General features: G+C 39.7%; 1 protein-coding gene across 1 annotated transcript; it reads left to right on the top strand.

Annotated features, from left to right (window-relative positions):
- Window positions 1-294: 294 nt before the first annotated feature.
- Window positions 295-19,866, top strand: LOC105918404 (calretinin). The gene is made up of 11 exons (XM_036136541.1): window positions 295-388; window positions 5,905-5,981; window positions 7,453-7,542; window positions 7,703-7,783; window positions 8,747-8,803; window positions 11,295-11,372; window positions 11,814-11,869; window positions 11,968-12,007; window positions 17,119-17,172; window positions 19,072-19,143; window positions 19,267-19,866. The coding sequence occupies exons 1-11, from the start codon at window positions 295-297 to the stop codon at window positions 19,381-19,383; spliced, it is 816 nt and encodes a 271-aa protein (XP_035992434.1). The 3' UTR covers window positions 19,384-19,866.
- Window positions 19,867-20,627: the final 761 nt, after the last annotated feature.

Genomic DNA, 20,627 nt, shown 5'->3' with positions numbered 1-20,627 from the left:
TGGGTAATGCAATATTCCTTTTCGTTTCAAAGGAGCGCCATGACAGGGTGATATATTAAAAAAAATACCTAACGAACAAAGGAGTGCCTTTTTTTCCCCCCCCCCCTTCTGACTTATTTGCTGTCTTGGTTGCTGCGCCCCCGTGCGGTGGGCCGAGGAAGCGCGGAGCACGGCGGGTGGTTTAAAAGGATCCGGCTGAGGAGGAGCCGCTCACAGATCTGAGGAGCTCTGCACCGGGAAAAGTTTTACCTCTAACTACCGCAGACCACCCAAAGGAAGGAGAACCCCGCAGATATGGCAACCCAGGCGGAGCAGCTACCCCACCTGCACCTGGCGGAGCTCACCGCGGCGCAGTTCATCGACATCTGGAAACATTTTGACACAGACGGTCAGTGAAGAAAGCTGCGGCTCCAATTAATTAGAGCAATTAGGATTTTTAAAAAAAATCTATTTTAATACTTCAATAATCATCTGTAAAAGGAATATTAAGCATCAGATCAAAATAATTAGACGCAATTCATTTCAGTTGGCTTGAAGTTGGTGTTATGAGGCATTTCTATTACAAATCATGTAGATTGTCGTTGGTTGGCAACTTTATTTCTGTATTTAAGTGTAGATGGGGGGGGGGGGTTCTTGTTTAGAGCTAAATGAGGAAATAAAGTTAAGTTTAAAACAGAGGATGTCAGAAAGATAGGGGAAGAAAAAGTGAAATAAAAATTACGTAGGGGGAGATAAAAGGTTGAGAAATGTTGAAAGCTGAATAAAGAGGGAGGGAAAGAAAAGGATGCAGGAGGGGGGGGGGGGGGGAGTGAAACAAAGTCAGAAACAAAGAGACAGAGGAGAAGATGGGAGGATGGAAGGGAGAAACTGTCTTCTCTTGGATCTTATTGGATGGAGCTTTTTAACCTGAAAGCTTATTGGTTAGGAACTGGAGTGTTTTTCACTTTAATAAAAGTATAAGACATGAACGTACTCAATGTACAGACAAGGACTGACTTTTAATTTACCGTAAAAGATCACAATTTATGACAGAATTGTACAGATATGCCGTTTTCCTATCTTCTGTTTTGGTTTGTGTTTTAAATCCATAAACATGAGGACACAGCTGTCCCATTTATTCTGGCCATATAAATATATACATCATATTATCACGCATGCATGCTTAGAGGAGGAGACAGGGATGAGTTTTTTCTTTTATTGGCAACGTAGTTTTATTTATTTATTCATTTAATTATGTATTTATTTATACTAATGTGCTTTCTTTTTTGTCTTGATGCCCTTTTTTTAAATTTTCTGCCACTAACGCCATGCCCTGTCCTTCAACGACACCAGAATCACATATTAACATAGTAAAGTCATTAATTTGGAGAGTTGGATTATACTTTAAAATTATTTACGATACTCTTTCTGGGGCTAAAAAAACAATATTTTAACGTATCAAATCGTATCCAATCAGTTGATTTGTGTTGTACTTACAGACTATCAGGGTTATGTTTAAAAAAAAAAAAAGCCTAAGGAGGGTAAGGGTTTTATTTTTTTCCGATGTAAATTTGAAGTGCTATCATCACAACATACCTAAATTGAAAGCTTGGAATTCCAATCTTGGTTTTGTTTTTTTATGTGTCATCTGAAAATTAATAGTAGCCCCCATCCAGCCACTGCATTCAAGAGGTACCCCTATTTATAACAATATAGCACTCATCAGCCAAGTTGCCAAATCAACAATGTTAATTAATAATTAAGCCAAAAAGCTAAAATGAGAAATGTTCATGCAAAGTAAAAGGTTAGTTGTTTGGTGGATGTACTTCTTTCCTGACTGCATACTGCATATTTCTTCACCTCAGGGACAGCCGTACTGTAGAGCTCTACTGCAATTTCTCTCTGCCACTGTAAGTCATTCCAGCTTAAGCGATTTCCATGTAGCAACTTCAATAAGGATTATTCTGCGCTGCCATTCAAAAAAAAAAGCCCCTCACCTGTTCCATTAAACCCTTTTCAAACCGTGACCTATAAGCTCAACAGCTTTTCCTGCCTGATGGTTTCTTCCACAATGCAGCCATACTATAAAGCGCTCATTGTGTTCTGTTTTATCCCAGTAATCAGGCTGGTTTGTCTCTCGACCATGACCACGGTGCTTCTTTTTTAAAAAAAAGGACACAGAAAACAGTCAAGGTTGGTCCCTTTTAGACAGTAACTTCCACAGTTCCCAGTCCATTTTTTGTACTTTTAAAGCAGAAATACTAAAGTTAAATTGACTAATATGTGGGAAACCAGAGAGATGGACGGATGGATGGATGGACAAAGCAATGGTTTGAAGGATGGGTAGATGGATTTATTTATGGATTTATTATCGTCATAACAGTGCACCCATTGTTGTGTTTTATGCTTTGGATCTATGTGCTCCAGCTACTACCACAGACCTCCTTGTAATAATCAGATGTTGATGGACCCTCAGTCCTTCCTGAGAACATTTACACCTCTTACCACCTGGACAGGAACTGAACCAGCTAATGTGGGGAAATTCAGCTGCAACGAGACATTTTGTTCATTGTTAGATAGTTAGAGTCATTGACAGACATCACCGCATACCACACATGTGCAGTGATGTTTATCCTGTGGGGTTTTAAAGGGTCTTGGGTGGTCTTCCTGTTAGTTCGTAAAATGAAGAAGCTCAAAGCGATACTTGACCCGAAAGTGAATCTCTCTCAAAGTCTGAAACATGTTTTAATCTCACAGATGAGTTACATCTTAACAGTTGAAAGAAATCCTCCGGCATTATTTCATGCGGCAGTCTGTCCCATGAGCCTTTATGTCATTTTCTGCCATTATGTGCTGGACCTCTGACATGGCTGAGGTGCCGTTGAGCAATCAGCGGTTTAATCTGTGTGTGGAAACGTTATGGGGGAGAAAAGGGACGGCATCTGCTCAGTGTGCAGTGGTGCGCTCCATGTGACAGCTGAGATTGAGATCCCAACCAAACTCTGGCACTGAGCACCAATGAACTGAGAATGCGGTTATTTCTGTGGGACTCTGTGAGCAAACACATGCTCACTTTTTCAGATTTGTCACAGATAATTGGTTCTTTTCTTCAACCTGCAACCAACAACAAACCAAATCTACTAATCTACACTGAGATTAACAAAACCTAAAAGGATGCACTGTCCTTTTTTTTAAGAGTAAAGTTTACGTTAGGCAATTAGCTTAAAGAAAAAAACGCTCTAACTGAAAAATCCCAAATTTTTGGAAATTATTTATGAATATACACAGCCTTATTATTTTCACCCCTGGTAAAAATGAGTAGCCTTCCAGTGAGCAAATCTTTTATTGCACTATATCCAACTAAAAGTGTTCACTGGTGTCACTCATACCGATACCCATGATGCTGATTCTTTGCACAGACAACTTTCACCAACAGGACAGCACCTATTCCTCTCCTGCGACATTTTACAAGCTTGGACCTTACTGAGGGTGAATTTAGGTTCCCTCCTCTCATAAATGTTTTCTATATGTTTTAGATCAGTGAACATAGATAGTCCTGAGCTCTAATGTAAAAGTACACTTCGGCAACAACAGGTTATTTATTTCAAGGCATTTTACACCTTTATCAGCCAATAAATGTGGAAGATGATGTAATTTTCCAACCCTATACCTTCTAGTGCACCTGCAGTGATTATTTCTTTAGCAGATGATGCTATGGTAACATCAAAATGGTCATATTTCTGGTTAATGTGAGATTTCATTCGCTATGTAATGCAACATATGTTTGCAGACAACATGGACAGAACAGAGCAGATGAATCTGACTTTGCAGAATTGGCATTTTAGTTTCCCTTTCAGCATTTGGAAACTTTTCGAGTATTCTGTCATTACATTATGTTTATAATATCAATATTTGGAAATAAAGCTGGAGATAGGCACCAGCAACCCCCGCGACCCCATGAGGGATTAAGCGGTTTAGAAAATGGATGGATGGATATTTGGAAATAACAAAATTGTGTCCAATATTTTCATACTTTTAGGTGGGACTTTTTTATCTCTTAAATAAATGGTAAAATGGTAAATGGCTTGTATTGTATAGTGCTTTAAGTAGTCTGACAACCTCCAAAGCACTTCACAAGTCATACAATTTGTTATGCACTTGGAGTCTCTTGAAGCACATACAAGTTGAATGTAGTCTCTCCAGGTACTGCGTAGATATCTTTATGTTTAATCTGTTTGAGTCAGATTTTTCAAGCTGATCAGTCTTTTGAACTTTCATAGTACAGTATTTCCTGCAGAGCTGCTAAACAAAGTCATTGACTTCCGGCTAATCAGTTTCATCAATCCGTCATTTTTATTTTTCTCTGCAATTTTGTAGTCCAAGTTGAGGGATGCTGAAGCTACAAGGGGAGAAGTCATCGGTTGTTCATTACAGCGTCCCCCAGCATACTAGAAAAATGGCCGAACAGGTTGGAGTGGTACGCGCTGCGGCCTGGAGGGGGGCGTGGTGTGAAGTGGCTCCCTTGGATTTAAAGAGACCGCACCAAAACGAGTTGCTCTCAGACGCACCTCAGGACATTGAGGAAAGGAAATTTAGACCAAAGCGTTGCAGTTCCACTTTACATAGACCACAACTGAATGATTTAAATGTGAATACGAATAACTTAAAAGCATGATGTGTCCTCTCTAATGATCAAATTTTGTTGCATTGATGTACTAATGTGAACTTTTTAAATTATTGATTTTATCCAATTGGTGCAGTAGCTTTGTAGCTGAGGTTTTATAAATGGTCCGCTGAAGTAATAAATGATTACATCAAAAACATGACATTGGATTAAAGAACTGCAATCTATATAAAGGCTGAATGATCTTTGGCATGTTGTCTGTGCTTTTTTTTAATTTTATGTTTTTTGGTCTCAGCTCTGGTTTGTCATGTCTGAAACAGTAGTTCGCATAAGCACAGATGGCTGCACCAATCGGATACATTGTGCAAAGGGAGCTGAGAAGAGAGAAAGGTTAGGAAGGGGGTAGAAATGATAAAAAAAGAGATTAGAGGATAAGAGATTAAAAGATGAATAAGGCATGGGACACATCGCTGCATTTAATTCAACACAGGAACAACAGTTTGTCTACATCTCCTATTAAACATTTAAAAGCAGAAAACCTCCCCTCCCTGTGCCACCCATGTTTAGAACGGTGACAGGTGGGACTCGATCTAATGATTAAAAAGGACCCCTGGATGTCCTCTGTGACCTCCAAAGAGTAAAATATTTGTTTTTAAATGTAAGCATACACATAAGTGGTACAAATTCAGAGTGAGGGACTGAATGCTCCAATAAGCATCAATCTGAGCGCCCTTGTAGGCAAGAAGATGCTCATTATTCCGCTTACACTCCAATGCCACTTCACTCTGGTGGTGTTTGTTTGTCCCAGCTGGAGCATACATATCTGTACAGCTCCTGCTATAAATTAATCCCCTTTCCGATGAGATATGGATATCCCTCTTTGACGTTGTTTTTATTGGCCGAGTCCACTTTTAATTGAAGATTGTATAGATATAATATGACATTTGACTTCTTTTTTTCCTGCAGTTGTGAAGCTCTGGGATTCACTTAAGGCATGACTTGGACGTCGAATTCATGCCCAAACTAATCAAGTGCCAGACATAATGAAATGGGCTTAAGCACAGCTTTAAGTGTACTCCACATTAGCCCATAAACTGATTATTTCTGTTTAATCGCAGAGGACTTGAGGCTGGACCAGTACTCAAGGTTTGGCAACTGCTTCAAAACTTAAAGACCCTCTGTGGTTATTAAACTTTCAGTCTTTAATCAAACATCAGAACATTCAACAAAGCTTGAAGTGACTTAGAGGCTTTATGACGTCATTTGTCCAAAAGCAATTTCGCTCCTCTGGTGCTCTGCAGGAAACGGCTACATAGAGGGGAAGGAGCTGGAGAGCTTCTTCACAGAGCTGGAGACTGCGAGGCGAGGCGCTGGCGTGGTGAGTGCGTTCTCATGAGGCGTGATACTGCTTACCAAAATGAGGCCTTGCTTGCACACCTTTAATCTCTGCAGACTGATGTTTGAGATGAAGGCCTTCTACTCTAAAACGTTGAGGTCGGTGGCCTTAAGCCACTTTGTAACTAATTTGATGAAATGCTTAGCATCATTGTCCATTTGGAAGACATGTTTGTGCCCAATCTTTGACTACCTGATATCAAAAGAAGTTGCTTCAGTCACCCACGTACATCACATTGGGACGATGGTGGGCGACCCTCTCTGAGCAGGTTTGTTGTGGCACCATGGGTTACATTAAGAGATCTGAGACAACCAGACACCAGTGTTACGTTTTAAAAAGCTTATTGAAGAGGATGAGTAGTGGCCGGTGAGGCAGGCAAGCAGAATCAGACTGACCAGGGGTTGCAGGCAGTGACAGGCCAAACCAGTGATGAAGGCAGGGGCAGACCAGAACAGGCGATGCGGACCGTGGAACCACCAGAATGGGCAAAGCAAGTAGCTGGAACTCACAGGGAAACAGTGAGGGCTGAAAACACGAACGAAGCAGGCAAGTGAGGCTGGCTGAGCACACAGGAACTGGTAGAGGCAGAACACATCAGATAAGATGAGACCTTCAGGCAGTGAGTGGATGACTGAGGCAGGTACAGCTATGCAGGGGAATAGGTGAGCAGAGCTGACACTAATTGATTAAAACAGATGGAGCTGATCAGGTACAGAGTGGCGGCTGAGCTGATTGCACTGCAAAAATATACCTAAAAATAAGAAATTTTTTCTTGAAATTAAGGTATTTTTCCTTGATTTGAGCAGGTAAATAGGATTATTTGCCAATGAAATAAGATTTTTGCACTTAAAATAGGAACAATTCATCTCCATTGTCTTATTTCAAGTGCAGTTTATCTATTTATCTTATTTTAGGGGTAAAAATACTCATTCCATTGGCAAATAGTCTTATTTACCTGCTCAAATCAAGGGCAAATACATTCATTTCAAGAAAATTTTACTTATTTTTAGTTATTTTTTTGCAGTGTGGAGGATGAGTGGTGACTGAGGGGAGTGGAGCAGATTCCAGAAAAGTCCACAAACAAAAACAAACAGAAACTTAAATCATGGCACCATGTGCTCCCATTTAAAGATGAGGGATCTGATGGGGTCCAGGGGGAACATCAAAGATTAGGATAGTTTTATAGCCCCACCCTGACTTGTTTATATATTTTTCCTGAATTTACTACATCACTTTAGGCTATTTTGTGCAGATCTGTCTCATAAAACAAGGGTAAGTAGGTAAACATTTAAGGAGAGTGAATTATTTTTCAAGGCATTGTAAATTCAGGTCAAATCATGTATGGATTGTGGATTAATGCAGATTCTTCTTCTTGTTGAATTAAATTTGGCTTGGTCCGTGCAAAATGAAAACATGAGCGAGCTGAAACATGTATGATTTAATGTACTTGCAGGATCCCTCACATGCTTTGTTCAAGGAAAAGTTGAAAGAGTTCATGGCCAACTTTGACAAAAACTCTGACGGCAGAATTGAGATGTCTGAGGTGAGACCAATTCAACTTTTTGGACTTTTATGTAAACCTGCTGCATCTTCACAAGACTTTTTCAACAAACAATAGCTATTTTAGTAAAGTCTTACCTATTCTAGATAGTTGCTGTAAGCAATGAACCATCATTTGATTATCTACCCATGTTTTTGTGCAGTTGGTCCAGATTCTGCCAACAGAGGAAAACTTCCTGATCTGCTTCAGAGAGTTTGTGAGATCCAGTGCTGAATTCATGGATGTAAGTTGGTCCTTCACCTTGTTAACAAGTGCTCCAATAGCTGCGTACATCTGATCTGCTCAGTCAACCCTTTAATAGACTCAGTAAGCCCTCCAGTTTAACAACTGTAAAAGTCAGCCATGCTTTTTCTCAGTTGAGGTTTTCTGTTTCTGTTTTCCCGTTCGCTCACTGAATATCTGATAAACCTTACTGAGCTGTGAAATTTCCTCACAAACGCCTCCAGCAAGCTTCGCTCTCACAGTCTGTCCTGTGGGACGCACGTTCAGCTGCCCCGTCGTTCCTTCAGTTTCCGTGCCAAGTTGGGACGTCTGTTTTTAATGTGGCAGTCCGGTCAGGATGTAAACGCTTCATCCAGACGGCTGTTTTTTTTTTTTTTTTTGTGCGTCAAACATTCACAAAGGTTTAAAATGAAACGGAGGTAACATTCGCTGTTTTTATTCAGTGTAAATTCCAAAAAAAATCTATTATGTATTTTAACCTTTCACATTGATAAAACTGCTGCATGTTACGGCCACCCTGGTAGGTTTCAGCTGTATGTTGGATGTTTAAAGTAATCTGAGGGAAAATGGAGAAGCATCAAACATAAGCTTCGCTGTGACTGAACACACACACACACACACACACTGCATTTATTTCTTTTAGGAGGATTTCATGCTGGGATGTTCAGGCTGTTCCGTGTATTAAAGCTATTCTCAGAAAATCCATACATTATGGATGTTTTGCAGCTTTCTGTGTGTATGTGTGTATGAGAGGGGTGTGGGGGGGCGGGGGGAGTCAGTGAGTGCTGCAAGCATTTTAGGTATCCATCTTTGATAAGGGGGTTTAGCAACTTCTATATTTACGCAAAGGTCAGACAACATGTGCATTTTTTTTTCTGTTCTAGTTTGCACATGTGCAAAGGTTTTAGTTGTTGTGGCCGAAGAAGGGTGATCTTCTGTGAAAAACATGAATGCTCTTCTGCAGGCTTGGCGGCGGTACGACACTGATCGTAGCGGATACATCGAGTCCAATGAGCTGAAGGTAACGCAAACTGTTAATGCAGTATTTGGGGCACTTTGTGCATGCTTTATGTGCAAGACTGCACATTTTTATTCCCTACCTTTTCTTGTATATACACATAGATTCACCAGGCCATTCCAACAGTTTTACTTTCTTGTTTTCTGAAACAAACTAAGGTTCCTTGAATGTGTTCCTGGCTATTGACTTAATTGGAAAATATAATCATTTAGTCTTCAGACTCTTGGAATATTTGGATACATTTCTCCAATCATCCTTCAAACATATGAAGTCTGATTCTTCCAAATGCTGTAAGACGGCCCACAGATTGATGTTTTCCATCCAACTAACTTCACTTTTGGCATGGTGTTGTGCAAGGACACCAAAAAGGGTTCAGCTTCATCTGCATCTGACCAAACTGACATCTTGAAGGCTTGCACTGCCTTATCCAAATCTTCTGTAGCAAACCTTTAAATAAGCCTCATTATGCTTTCTTCAGCAGTGGAGTCTTCTTCATTGAGCGTGCTTAGAGGCCATTGTGGTTAAATGGATACCTTATTGTTTTAAAGGGAAACATTTTGAGAAGAGTTACACTGCAAAAACAGAACTGAAAATAAGTAAATTGTTCTTGAAATGAGTGTATTTATTCTTTATTTGAGCAGGTGAATAAAATAATCTGCCAATGGAATAAGATTTTTGCACTTAAAATCGGAAGAACTCATTTCCATCACCTTATTTCAAGTGCATTATATCTAATTATCTTATTTTAGGGGTAAAAATACTCACTCCAGTGGCAGATAATATCATTTACCTGCTCAAATCAAGGACAAATGCACTAATTTCGAGAAAATATTACTTATTTTTAGTTCTTTTTTGCAGTGTATAAAAAGAGGTTTCAAAGCAGAACACTTCAAGAGGCTTAACAGAAGAATCCAGCAAGGAGCAGGAGAAAATATAAAGCTTAAACACAGGGGCATTGATTACTGAAGCATGGAACAGGTTGGTGTAATTATGGGAAAACACTGCAGCTGTGTATGGGCAGGAACATTACTTTTAAACAGTTAATCCACAGTGAAATCCAGAGTAACCAACTAACCATGCAAACACAGGAGTCATGATCAAGATAAGTCAGGTAACCACAAGGAGATCCACCTTAAGACCTATCGTGGAGGGCTGGTGGTACCGTATAGGTTGACATTGAGGTGTTGAATTCCCTGCAGCCTCTCCAGCTGATGCACTTGATGAAAGCAGGTGTGGCAGACCACAGCTCAGTAGGAAAGAAACGCCACACACTCGGGTCCAATCTTGTGTGAAACGCCAAAGAAGAAGGAGTAGAGGAAGAACCCCATCGAACACAGCAACACCTCCCAGATCCCCGACAGAAGCATACTGAGTCTTTTCGTGTAACTTTTCTGTAGATATTAATCCAAAAATAATGTTGGGGGTGTTTGTGGTGGTGTCTAAACAATGGAGCAAGTAGGGAAAACTGCTCGCTTTTAAAAAACTCTTCTTTTTTTAACTCAAAATATATATTTGATCCTCCTCTGCTGTGAGAAACTTGTAAAGACTCTCTTACTTCTCATTACACATACATAAACAAACAAGCAGACAAAGGTTATGTTTGAAATAATTGCACATAGATGCATTTTAACCATCTTCACCTAAAGGTTACTTATGTAAATAGGCTTATTAAACCTGCGCACATCTGTGGCAGCATAAACAGGCAAAAAAGACTTGGCATTGGGGTTAAACATTAAATCTTCTGCACTGCACATTAAACCCTTCTGCCCCTAAAAAAAGCATCAGCCGTCTTGGACACGCTGTATGTCAAATGTGTTTTGGGCCCTAATCCAGCGGTCCCTATGCCTGCTCCTCGGGACCCAGTATCTTGCTGCTTTTACTAAATTCCCTGCGGCCACACACCAAACTGAAAAGAATGGGTGATTAAGTGATGCTTATGCAACTTAATACAATAATTTTAACCAGGCGAGCTGGAGCCACCTCCAAAATCACACAGCGCATTGGGACCTGAGGACCAGGGTTGGGGTCCACTGCCCTAAAGTATATTTCAAACCTGTGTTGAGTACAGGAAATTTGATTTAAACATTTACACACAGTTTTCTTTTTTTTTTTTTCTTTAAAACAAAATAAAACACAAAAGTCTTTCATTCTGTTGTTGAATTTTGGAAGAAAAAACCCCCCAAAGACGTTTAAAGACTCCATTAAACATGCAGAACTATTATTAAATGAATGCAGCTTATAAGTTCTCACCAGAATCATGTGTTCATGCCTTTTTTTATGTAATGTCTGAATCCCTGTGTTACATTATTATACCCATGAGGAGGTTGACTGGTCTGTCATGCTGGACATTTCACACTCCTGCCCTGTTGTGTGAAAAAGGAAATAAAGAAGTCCTGTATTTAATTTCCACCAACTTTTTATCAAAATTTGAGTGGGCTGGAAATGTTTAAAAACCTGCCATCGCTGACTTTTCTTGGTTTCTGTCTATTCTGAGGGTTTCCTGTCGGACCTGCTGAAGAAGGCCAACAGAGACTATGACGACAAGAAGCTCAACGACTACACACAGACAATAGTGAGTGCCAAAAAGTTGAAAATAACGGTATTATTAGCCACTCAGAACGTAACTGCTTGTGCAAAAGTATATCAAGCATGCTGTTTTATTCCGGTAAACTTGAAGCTTCAGATTCAGCGATCTGACTCAATAAATATAAAATTTTAAGCTTGATGTTAACATATCTTAAAAAGGTTTCTTCTTAATAATGCCATATCAGCAACTTGCAGTTAAATGCTAGTTGTGTGGATGATGTAGCATTACGTGAAGGCTTGAATATGAATGAAATTTGCTGCGCACAGGTCAGTCGGGCATCTGTGAGCTGAACACACTGAACCGCTGCCGTTTAATTTCACTTTACTGGCCATGTTTAACACGTGATGCATATTTTGATCTGATCACAGCAACTTTTCTCCTCAAGCTCCATCTGATTAATTCCCTTTTAATTTTATTTCTCCATAGCTGAGGATGTTTGACCTGAATGGTGACGGTAAGCTGGGCCTCTCCGAGATGGCGAGGTGAGTCCCACTGCTAATTTGAGTTGTTCTTCCTGTTTGAATATTCCCTAAAGGGTTTCTTCTGAGATTAACTCTGAATTTTTCGTCCTCTCCACCAGGCTTCTTCCTGTCCAGGAGAATTTTCTGATCAAGTTTCAGGTAAGATTGCAAAAGTATTATTTAAACACCTTGAAATGCTCGCATTTAGTTACGTTGCATCCACAAATATCTACAGTACATCTCAAAAGAAATTATATTGTGCAAAAAGTGCAGATTTATATTTTTTGCCAGTCACCTCAATAAGTAAAACTCTGTGATTTATTCCAAGACTGTGTTTCTTGTAATATTGATGATTATGGCTTACAGATACAGAAAACACAAAATCCAGTGTCTCAATAAATTAGAGTACTGTAAAAAAAGTTCCTTATTGTAAACTGATGATGTTGAACCCTAATCAGCTGATTAACTCAAAACTGAGCTCACTCTGGGTCAGTAGGCGACACAATCATGGGGAGGACTGCTGACTTATGAGATGTTCAGAAGACGGTCAGACACCCTTCACAAGGAGGGGAAGCCACCGAAGGTCGTTGCTGATGAAGCTGCTTCTTCAGAGTTTTGTATCCAAGCATATTAACAGAAAATTCAGTGGAAGGAAAAGGTGCACCGGCAACAAGGAGAACCGCAACATTGAGGGGATTGTCAAGCGAAATCCATTCAAGAAGAGCACTTCATGCTTCCCTCTGCTGACAAGCTGTATGGAGATGCTGATTTCATTTTCCAGCAGGACTTGGTACCTGCACTCACTGCCAAAAGTACCAAAAGCTGGTTCATTGACTTACGGTGTTCCTGTTCTTGACTGACCAGAAAACTCTCCTGACCTGAACCCTTATGGTCTGCTGTCAAGAGGAAGATGAGAAACACCGAATCCAACAAGGCCGATGACCTGAAGGCAGCTATTAAAGCAATCTGAGCTTCCGTTACACCTACGCTGATCGGCTCTATGCCACGGCGCTTTGATGGAGGAAATCATGCAAGGGGAGGCTTAACCAAGAAATACTTTTCAGAAGCCTGACATTTGTGGTTAAAACATCCTATTTTGATTGGTTTAATGTGATATCTAAATTTTCTAAGACACAGAATTTTGGGTTTTCCTTACCTTTTAAGCCATGAGGATCAAAAGCACAAGAAATTGAAGCTTGAAATATTTCACAATGTGTGTTAGGAATCTCTATAAAATAACTGTTTTGCTTTCTGAAATGACTTTTGAGTTTGTACTTTTATACTTTTGTATATTATAATTCTTTGAGATGTACGTAATTTTTTGGGATTGTATATTGTATACAATTTTCAAACATTTTTAAAAATGATATTCTGAAAAGTGTGTCTTTTAATCTTTTACCTCTAAATTAAATCCAGTGCAAGCACTATCCTTCAGAGGTCAACCTAACTCATAAATAGAGAACTAATATGGGTATAAATCCCAGTGTTCAGTGAAGACCTCAGAGGTTTGTGGGTGACGATTAGCGCACAAACGGTATCAAGAAGACCTATGAAAGCATCAGACAGGTTAGGGATACATTTGTGAAGAAGTTTAAATTGGTTAAGAGTTAAGTTATAGAACAACATCTCATCTTTTGAACATCTCGGATCATTGTTCAATCCATCATACAAAAATGGGCAAGAGAATGACAGCAACAACCCTACCAAGACACAGATGTCCTCTTAATCTAACATGCTGGGCAAAGACAGGGCTCTAAAATAGGCAATTACGTATAAACAAGAGTTATAAAGAGACCTGTTAACGTTATTTTAGACAGTGTGAACTGGCTAAAATATCCGTCCGTCCCTCTACTCCACCTGGTGACAATAGCTGCACCGATATGGACTCTTGTTTTCTCTCAGTTACTTCTTTTTCTTTTTTTGGTTATTTTCTCTTCCCTCTTGCTGGACAAAGAGTATAGATGGTCCCCCGTTTCAACATAAAACGGCAAATAGAATCATCCACGGTCGTCTTTGCTTGTTTTCTACTCTTCCTCCACCGACAGCACGTCTTCATATAGAAGACAGATAAGGAAAACACGTATGGCTGACAAGTTTGTCCTCTTTTCTACTGAAATCACAAATAGTGATGCAACGTGGCGCCTCCCAGACACCTATTTATATATACTACTAATTCTAACCTATCAGAACGCTTTCATTTTTGATGTGATGTTATTAGACTTTGCCATAATATGTATTTATAAAAGTAATACTAGATATTTGCTAATTAAAAGCCAAATTAGTTGCACCATGTTCTTTTTAAAAAGTAAAAAAAAAGAGTAAATCAAGCATGAATTGTAAAAGTAAATAGAACTTAAAGAGACAGCATGCTTTTTAAATCTTACTCTTTTATTGCCACCATGTCAGTCTTCAGCTGTTCTGGTTAAGTAGGCCAGACCCAGTTTGTCTGGATGCAGATTTTGTCCATCCTCAGCATTTCATGCATGGCACAAATCCTACTTAACAGTGGCCACACTGAAGATTAAACTAGGTGGAAGCACAACGCGTAGAACCATCTTCATCATGTTGCAGATGTGCAGTTCAGTAATCCTTTGGCTTTAACATTGTGATCTTTATCTGTTGCATTCAAGAAGGGACAATGTTTGTTCAGAGAAATCAGAGTTAGAACCTAAACCTGCTTTGATCCTACCCCCCCCCCCCCCCCCCCCCCGCCTCGTGCCGGTGAAATGTAACTTTCTTTGAGTAGTCGGCCCTAAATCGCTCATGCAGAGGAGAAAAAAATCGCTTTATATTTTGTAAAGTTAAGGTGAGCTCGGACTCTTCTAGTTCAAAGGTTAGTACAGGTATAACTCTGCATGACACAGTACCAATGAAGTAGGTCTCAGTTTCAGGAAGGTTGGTGATCCATGGTTTAGGCTTACATCTTGGACCTGTTACCCCCCTGTCCCAATTTCAGATAAATCTCAGACGATGGATGGATGGATGTATGGATGGATGGATATATATGTTCTAGCCTGGATCTACCATAGGGACAATGGGGTCCATGTTCAGGGGCTATTTTGCCCCAAGAGGTGAATGAAACAAATCATTACTTTATCTAGGAAGAATTAAACAAATTTAATCTAATAAAATATTTTGTTTGATTCTCTTTTTCTTAATACGTATATCTAGACAGGATTTTCTCCAGTGGGTGAGAAGATGGGTCACACCCAGGACAACTCACCACTGCATTACAGTTTCAGACACTAAACTCAGTTGTATTTCTATTGTACTTGTAAAATACGACTCAGTTGGCCAAAGTGCTTTACACACACTAAAAAGCTAATACTCTAAAATGTCACAATAGGAAAACAAAAACACAATAAAACAAGTAGAATAGAGAGCTGATGCATAAGGAGAAACAGTAAAACCACAGAAGCCAGCATCTCAAACTGGGTTTAAAAGCCAAAGAGAACAGAAATGTTTTCATGGGCAAGATTTAAAAACAGAAGGTGAGCCAGCCTGCCTGATATGTAAAGGTAATATGTTCCATAGTTGAGGTGCGAAAACAGCAAAAACAACTACATGTACCTCCCTGCACTTTGTGCAACTAATAAAAGATTATCTGCCAACCTGAGCAAATCATTTCCTGCTAAAACAGGAGAAGTTTGCTCTTTTTCTCTGGTACCAGTTAGAAGACGAGCAGCAGCAGTCGAGCCACTAAAGTTTTGTTCAGCCCAACATAAAGTGCAATGCAGTGATCTAAACGAGTTTTAATAAAAGCATGGATTAAAATCTCTAAATAATGCTGTGATAGGAAGGGTTTAGCTTTGGCCAGCTGTTGGAAAATCGTGGACCTGTTCACAGATTTAATCTGGACATCAGGGTTAAGATCACTGTCCGGTCTTATGGTACGTTCACACCAAACGCTTGGCTTCCCGGCTCCTCCTGTTTGTTCAACTCATGGAGCAACGAAGATGGATTTTACCAAGCGAGTGGTGGTGTGAACGCAGCTTTACACCCACACCTGTGGCAGTACGCCTCAGATATTGACTTAAAGGACTCGGCTCCTTTACGTCGTCTCTGGGCCAAAACAACCTGACCTTCATCTTTTTATTGTTCAGATGTAAGAATATTTATTGACATCTGTGACTTGATGTCTGTGATACATTCAAGTAGTTGACCAACAACCATGCAGACACAGAGTTTAGCACAACATGCATATTTTGAGACTGAGCATGAACTGAGAAACTAATTAAAAGTCTGGGATTTCAGCCAGGGTATTATTGCCGGAGCAACAACTTTTTGGCTGTGCAACTGTGTTGACTGGTTAGCGGTAGAAAAAAACTAAACTAAAACAAAAACAAAAAAACGGTCTGATCTCTAGCTGTAATGTTACCACCAGCAGGTCGGTTTTTGCACAGCTAATTTTGTCTTTTAGCCAGTCAACAAGAAAACACGTCACAAAAAGAAAGCAGCAAGCGCCGGACATTTTTTAAGGCAATTTTTATTTGTTTTGGGAGATGTAAGCCAGCTCATAGCAGTCGAGTCCTGTCGAAACATGAATCACATTCTATGCTGTCAATATTTTCTAGAGAATGTCATCTGCTTGCAACAACTTTATTGCCCCAGTCTCCCTGAATATCAAAATCAAAGGCATCTCATTACAATAACAATAAAGTTTAAGGGCCCCCCTGATTTTAATTGCCTAGGGGCTCCTGGTGATGTTAATCCAGCTCTCTGCATGTGTACTGAAAACCTTATTTATTTGGCTATACAGTCTTTATTACATTGCCGTAATGGTGAGTGGAAGAGATTTTTTAAATTGAACAGTTTCCAGCAATAATTAATTTTATGTACATTGTTTATAAGTGTGGAATATCATGCGACATGACCGTGATGTGTGCTTATAGAAACAGAAAAACATTGGTAGAAACACACCATAAACTTCTTTCAATGTAGGTTTCTTTATGCGTACAACATTTGGATCCTTTTTAAAGGCTTTAACATTTGCAGCACACAAGTTACAACATTTTGTAAATCTACAACTATCTTGTCCTGTTTGTTCCAATTTAAATGTGCTGGCCTGTGAGAGCAGATCAACAGTTTCTCTTGACAGAGGATTAGTCAGTCTGATGAGGATTAACTCAACTCTAGTCCCAGCTATCATAATCTGCATGGATTAATATCTGTGGTGGATCTGGGGCTTTTACCGCTCTCGAGAAATAAGTATTGGTTTCTAATTATTCTCACTTTTCTTTCTCTCTCTCTCTCTCTCTGTTACACTACAGGGTATCAGACTCACCGTTAAAGAATTTGACTCGCTCTTCGCTTTCTACGATAAGGTGAAAAATGTGTTTCGTATATATATGTGGAAATTAACTAAACTGTAATTGTTGTGGTGGGTTTTCGTGGCTACATGCTAACCAGGCATCTTTGCAAGGGGCATCTGTTCACTCTGAACATGTTTTTCAACGGTGGGGGGCGGCAGAAAACACAGATGATCAAGTCAAGTCATATGGATTCATCCTCTGGAGAGCAACTCATGTTAATCTATTTAATGCACGTCGAGCTCAGACAGACATCTAATGCAGACGTTGACTAAATGCTGTCTGCAGACTGAGGGTGCATGTGTACAGGAACGCCATTGTCAGTCCCATTTTCCCATTTCTAAATTACACTTGCAGATATTTGGTGTTTTAAAGTGACATATTCCACTTATTTCTAAAACTAGATATGTAGCTTTATTAAATTATCATATTCAGCAATCATGCATGGTGTTCTAATTCCAACAAAAAACAAACAACTGAATTAATAATTGTTTACATTTGTCAGAATAGACATAAGGTTTGAAAAAGATACATAATTAGGTAAATTTATTTATCTATGGTTAATTAATTGCAGTGGTAATTATACCAAACTAAATAAAGGAATGTAGAAATATTTTTATTAATTGTGATTTACTTATTTCTGTATTTCTTGAACAATATAACATGTGATATAATTTAGATTAAAAAAATTATAATAGTTTTTTTTCTAGCAATCATGTAATAAAACAAATGTATACATAGTTGTATAACATTATCTATTTTGCAGCACATCTGCTCCATGTCCAAACTAGTGATAGGTCTGAATTGGACTATCAAGCTGGCCAATCGGATGTTTGAGTTGATGAGATCAGTCATGATGATGGGTTAAATCATTTAATACTGTACGCCACGTGCACTGAATTAAACAATGAGACATAATAAATTCTGAAGGGGCAACTCATCCCCAAATCAACTTTTTTGCTAATAAACTGGCAACACGGTTGTCTTATAGTAGGCTACTGTCTACATATCCTGGTCATTATTTTTGACAACATTTGTGCATTTGTTTGTTGAAATCTTGCTTTTGCATCTAAATTGTCAGCGTGGCGCTCTCCTAGGTTTAAATGGTCGACTTGCATTGAATTTGAAATCCGTATTGCCATTGGTTCAAAAGTTTATGTGATGTAATTTGGAGACACTGACGTCAGTAGCTCTGGCGCCGTGGGGTATTAAAGCTGCTGCGTCATAAAAAAAACAAAAAACAAAAGAAGGAACAGCTTCAGCTTGTGCCTTCATGCGAGCACTGTTGACTTTTCAGACACCTTAAGCAACATTTCTTAAAAAAAAGAGACTAGCAACAAATCTAGCGACTTTTTATGTGTTATTTGCGGATTTACATAACAGCACAGATTGTTCTGAAGTTACTGTCTTGAGGCAATTCTTCCTACTTTCCTGCTGTGTCCCCCCCCCCCCCCCTCCATGCTTTTACATGGGGGGAGTTACACTTGAAATAAATAACTAGGCTTTCAAAATATAAAGCCAGTTTTTCATACATTATGTCAAAATTAAATGATATTTGTGTCTTTGGTAAACATTAATTAACTTACATTGGTTGAAATTGTCCCCAGCAGTCAAAGGAACTGACCGTGATAATTTAACAGATTTGTTTATATTTGCCAGAAGCTAATCTACTGAAACACTGTGTCTCAATGACCACAAGATCAAATTAATTTAAAACAAACATTGTTGTTTCAGCCTTGTATTGTCATATTGCTTGTCCGCATTTTTTTTTGTATCTTCGTTGTGGTCCTGACTAGGCTGAAATCCACATTAGGGCAGCAACGTCTTCAAGACCCAAGACTTGTCAAAATTAAAAACTTGAAGCGAACTCTTCTTTTCCATAGATAATGTTTATTATATTTTCCCTTTGATCAGGATGGCAACGGCTACATTGATGAGCAGGAGCTGGATGCTCTGCTGAAGGACCTCTGTGACAAGAACAAAATGGTAATGAATACTTCACCTATTGATTGAGCCGCTCAGTCCCTCTCCTGCAGGCCAAATATAGCAGTGAGATGGAGCAACACCCTGAGACTCTGTGCTCCTGTCTGACTGCGTCGTTTCTGGCAGGACCTGGACTCGACCGGGCTGGTGGACTACAAGAAGAGCATCATGGCTCTGTCCGACGGGGGGAAACTGTACCGCACTGAGATGGAGATCGTCCTGTGCCGGGACTCCACGCTGTGACCTGCCTGCCTGCTTGCCTGCCTGCTTGCCTGCCTGCTTTGCCTGCCTGGGACCCTCCTGTCTTCCTGCACTGCTTCCTCCTTCCTACCTCTCTATGTAACCCGGTGCATGTGTGACCTCTCGCCAAAAACACTTCCAGTAAAGACGAAAAGTGCGCCTGAAGGCACAGAAAACACCCGCTGATCTCGCCATTTTTAGACTTCTGAAATTCTTTTCTTTTAAGACATAAAGCTGTGTATTTACATTTTATCGGCAACTGAACAAATATTGTGTATTATGCGTTGTATTTTTAAATGATTTGCATATGTTCTCCGTAGGTTTTAAGAGGAATAACTGTTCTGTAGCATCTCCTTGTTTGGATTATTTCAGGTTAATTTGTCATAATGTTCTTGTTTTATTTATTGAGGCTGGTACTGTTCTATAGAAATATATAAATGAGATAATAAATAAATCGACCATAAATCCAGAAGCCATCGCAGCGAACGGTTTGTCTGGTGCTGTAAAACACTAACCTCTGTGTTGAGTGTAAAGATGACATCTCCGCCCCAGAACGCCAGGGTTTCCCTGTGCCCTAAGTGCCGTGTAATCTCCTGCAGACAGAAAGTGTGCTGCATGAGGAGCTTGTGCTGATCCATTTTTTATAGACTCTCAGGGGAACCACTGCAACTCTTTTTTCAGGACCATTTTTGAGAGAAAGTGAATAAAGCAGGATCCGATCACACTTCCTTTAACACAAACGGGCCTGCCATGACACAGCATGAGGAAACACAACCAGCGTTAAAAAGATTACATCTCAGAAAACAAAACACCCTGAGCCATACATGTTGGAATGACATGAGCTCCTTAATATAGGTGAACTGGCTGCAACGTGAAACAGGTTGTCTATTAAACATGCTGCTTCATCTCTAGATCTAGCCCTCATGTGTGAGGGAAACAGTCTTAGTGTCCATCAATTAATCACTAGCTCTTAAAAATTTAATTAAATTCACTATCACACCACTTTTCTCACGCCAACACTGCAACCGCACACAGGCTCGCTCAGGGACACTGAGAGAACACCGTTTAATCAGAGTAAGATATCAAGTCAGTTAAACTTCTGGAGAAGCCGACCAGCTCAATTCAGTAGAGGGGCTGATAATCAGCGTCGGCTGGTTTAGTTTTAATGATATTAGGAACGGGTGCACTGAAGGGCCAGCAATGAAACAACCCCAAAAACAGGAATGGTTTTGCACAATTTCCCCTCT

The sequence above is a fragment of the Fundulus heteroclitus genome, chromosome 4 (assembly GCF_011125445.2).
Source record: "Fundulus heteroclitus isolate FHET01 chromosome 4, MU-UCD_Fhet_4.1, whole genome shotgun sequence".
In the NCBI taxonomy this organism is placed as follows: domain Eukaryota; kingdom Metazoa; phylum Chordata; class Actinopteri; order Cyprinodontiformes; family Fundulidae; genus Fundulus; species Fundulus heteroclitus.
This window is presented reverse-complemented; position numbering and strand designations above follow the sequence as displayed.

Excerpts from the sequence above, each read along its gene's own strand:
- LOC105918404 (XM_036136541.1), top strand. The coding sequence starts at position 295 with ATGGCAACCCAGGCGGAGCAGCTACCCCACCTGCACCTGGCGGAGCTC. Across the intron at positions 7,543-7,702 it reads GCAGAATTGAGATGTCTGAG|TTGGTCCAGATTCTGCCAAC; the intron begins GTGAGACCAATT and ends GTTTTTGTGCAG. Across the intron at positions 8,804-11,294 it reads TCGAGTCCAATGAGCTGAAG|GGTTTCCTGTCGGACCTGCT; the intron begins GTAACGCAAACT and ends GTCTATTCTGAG.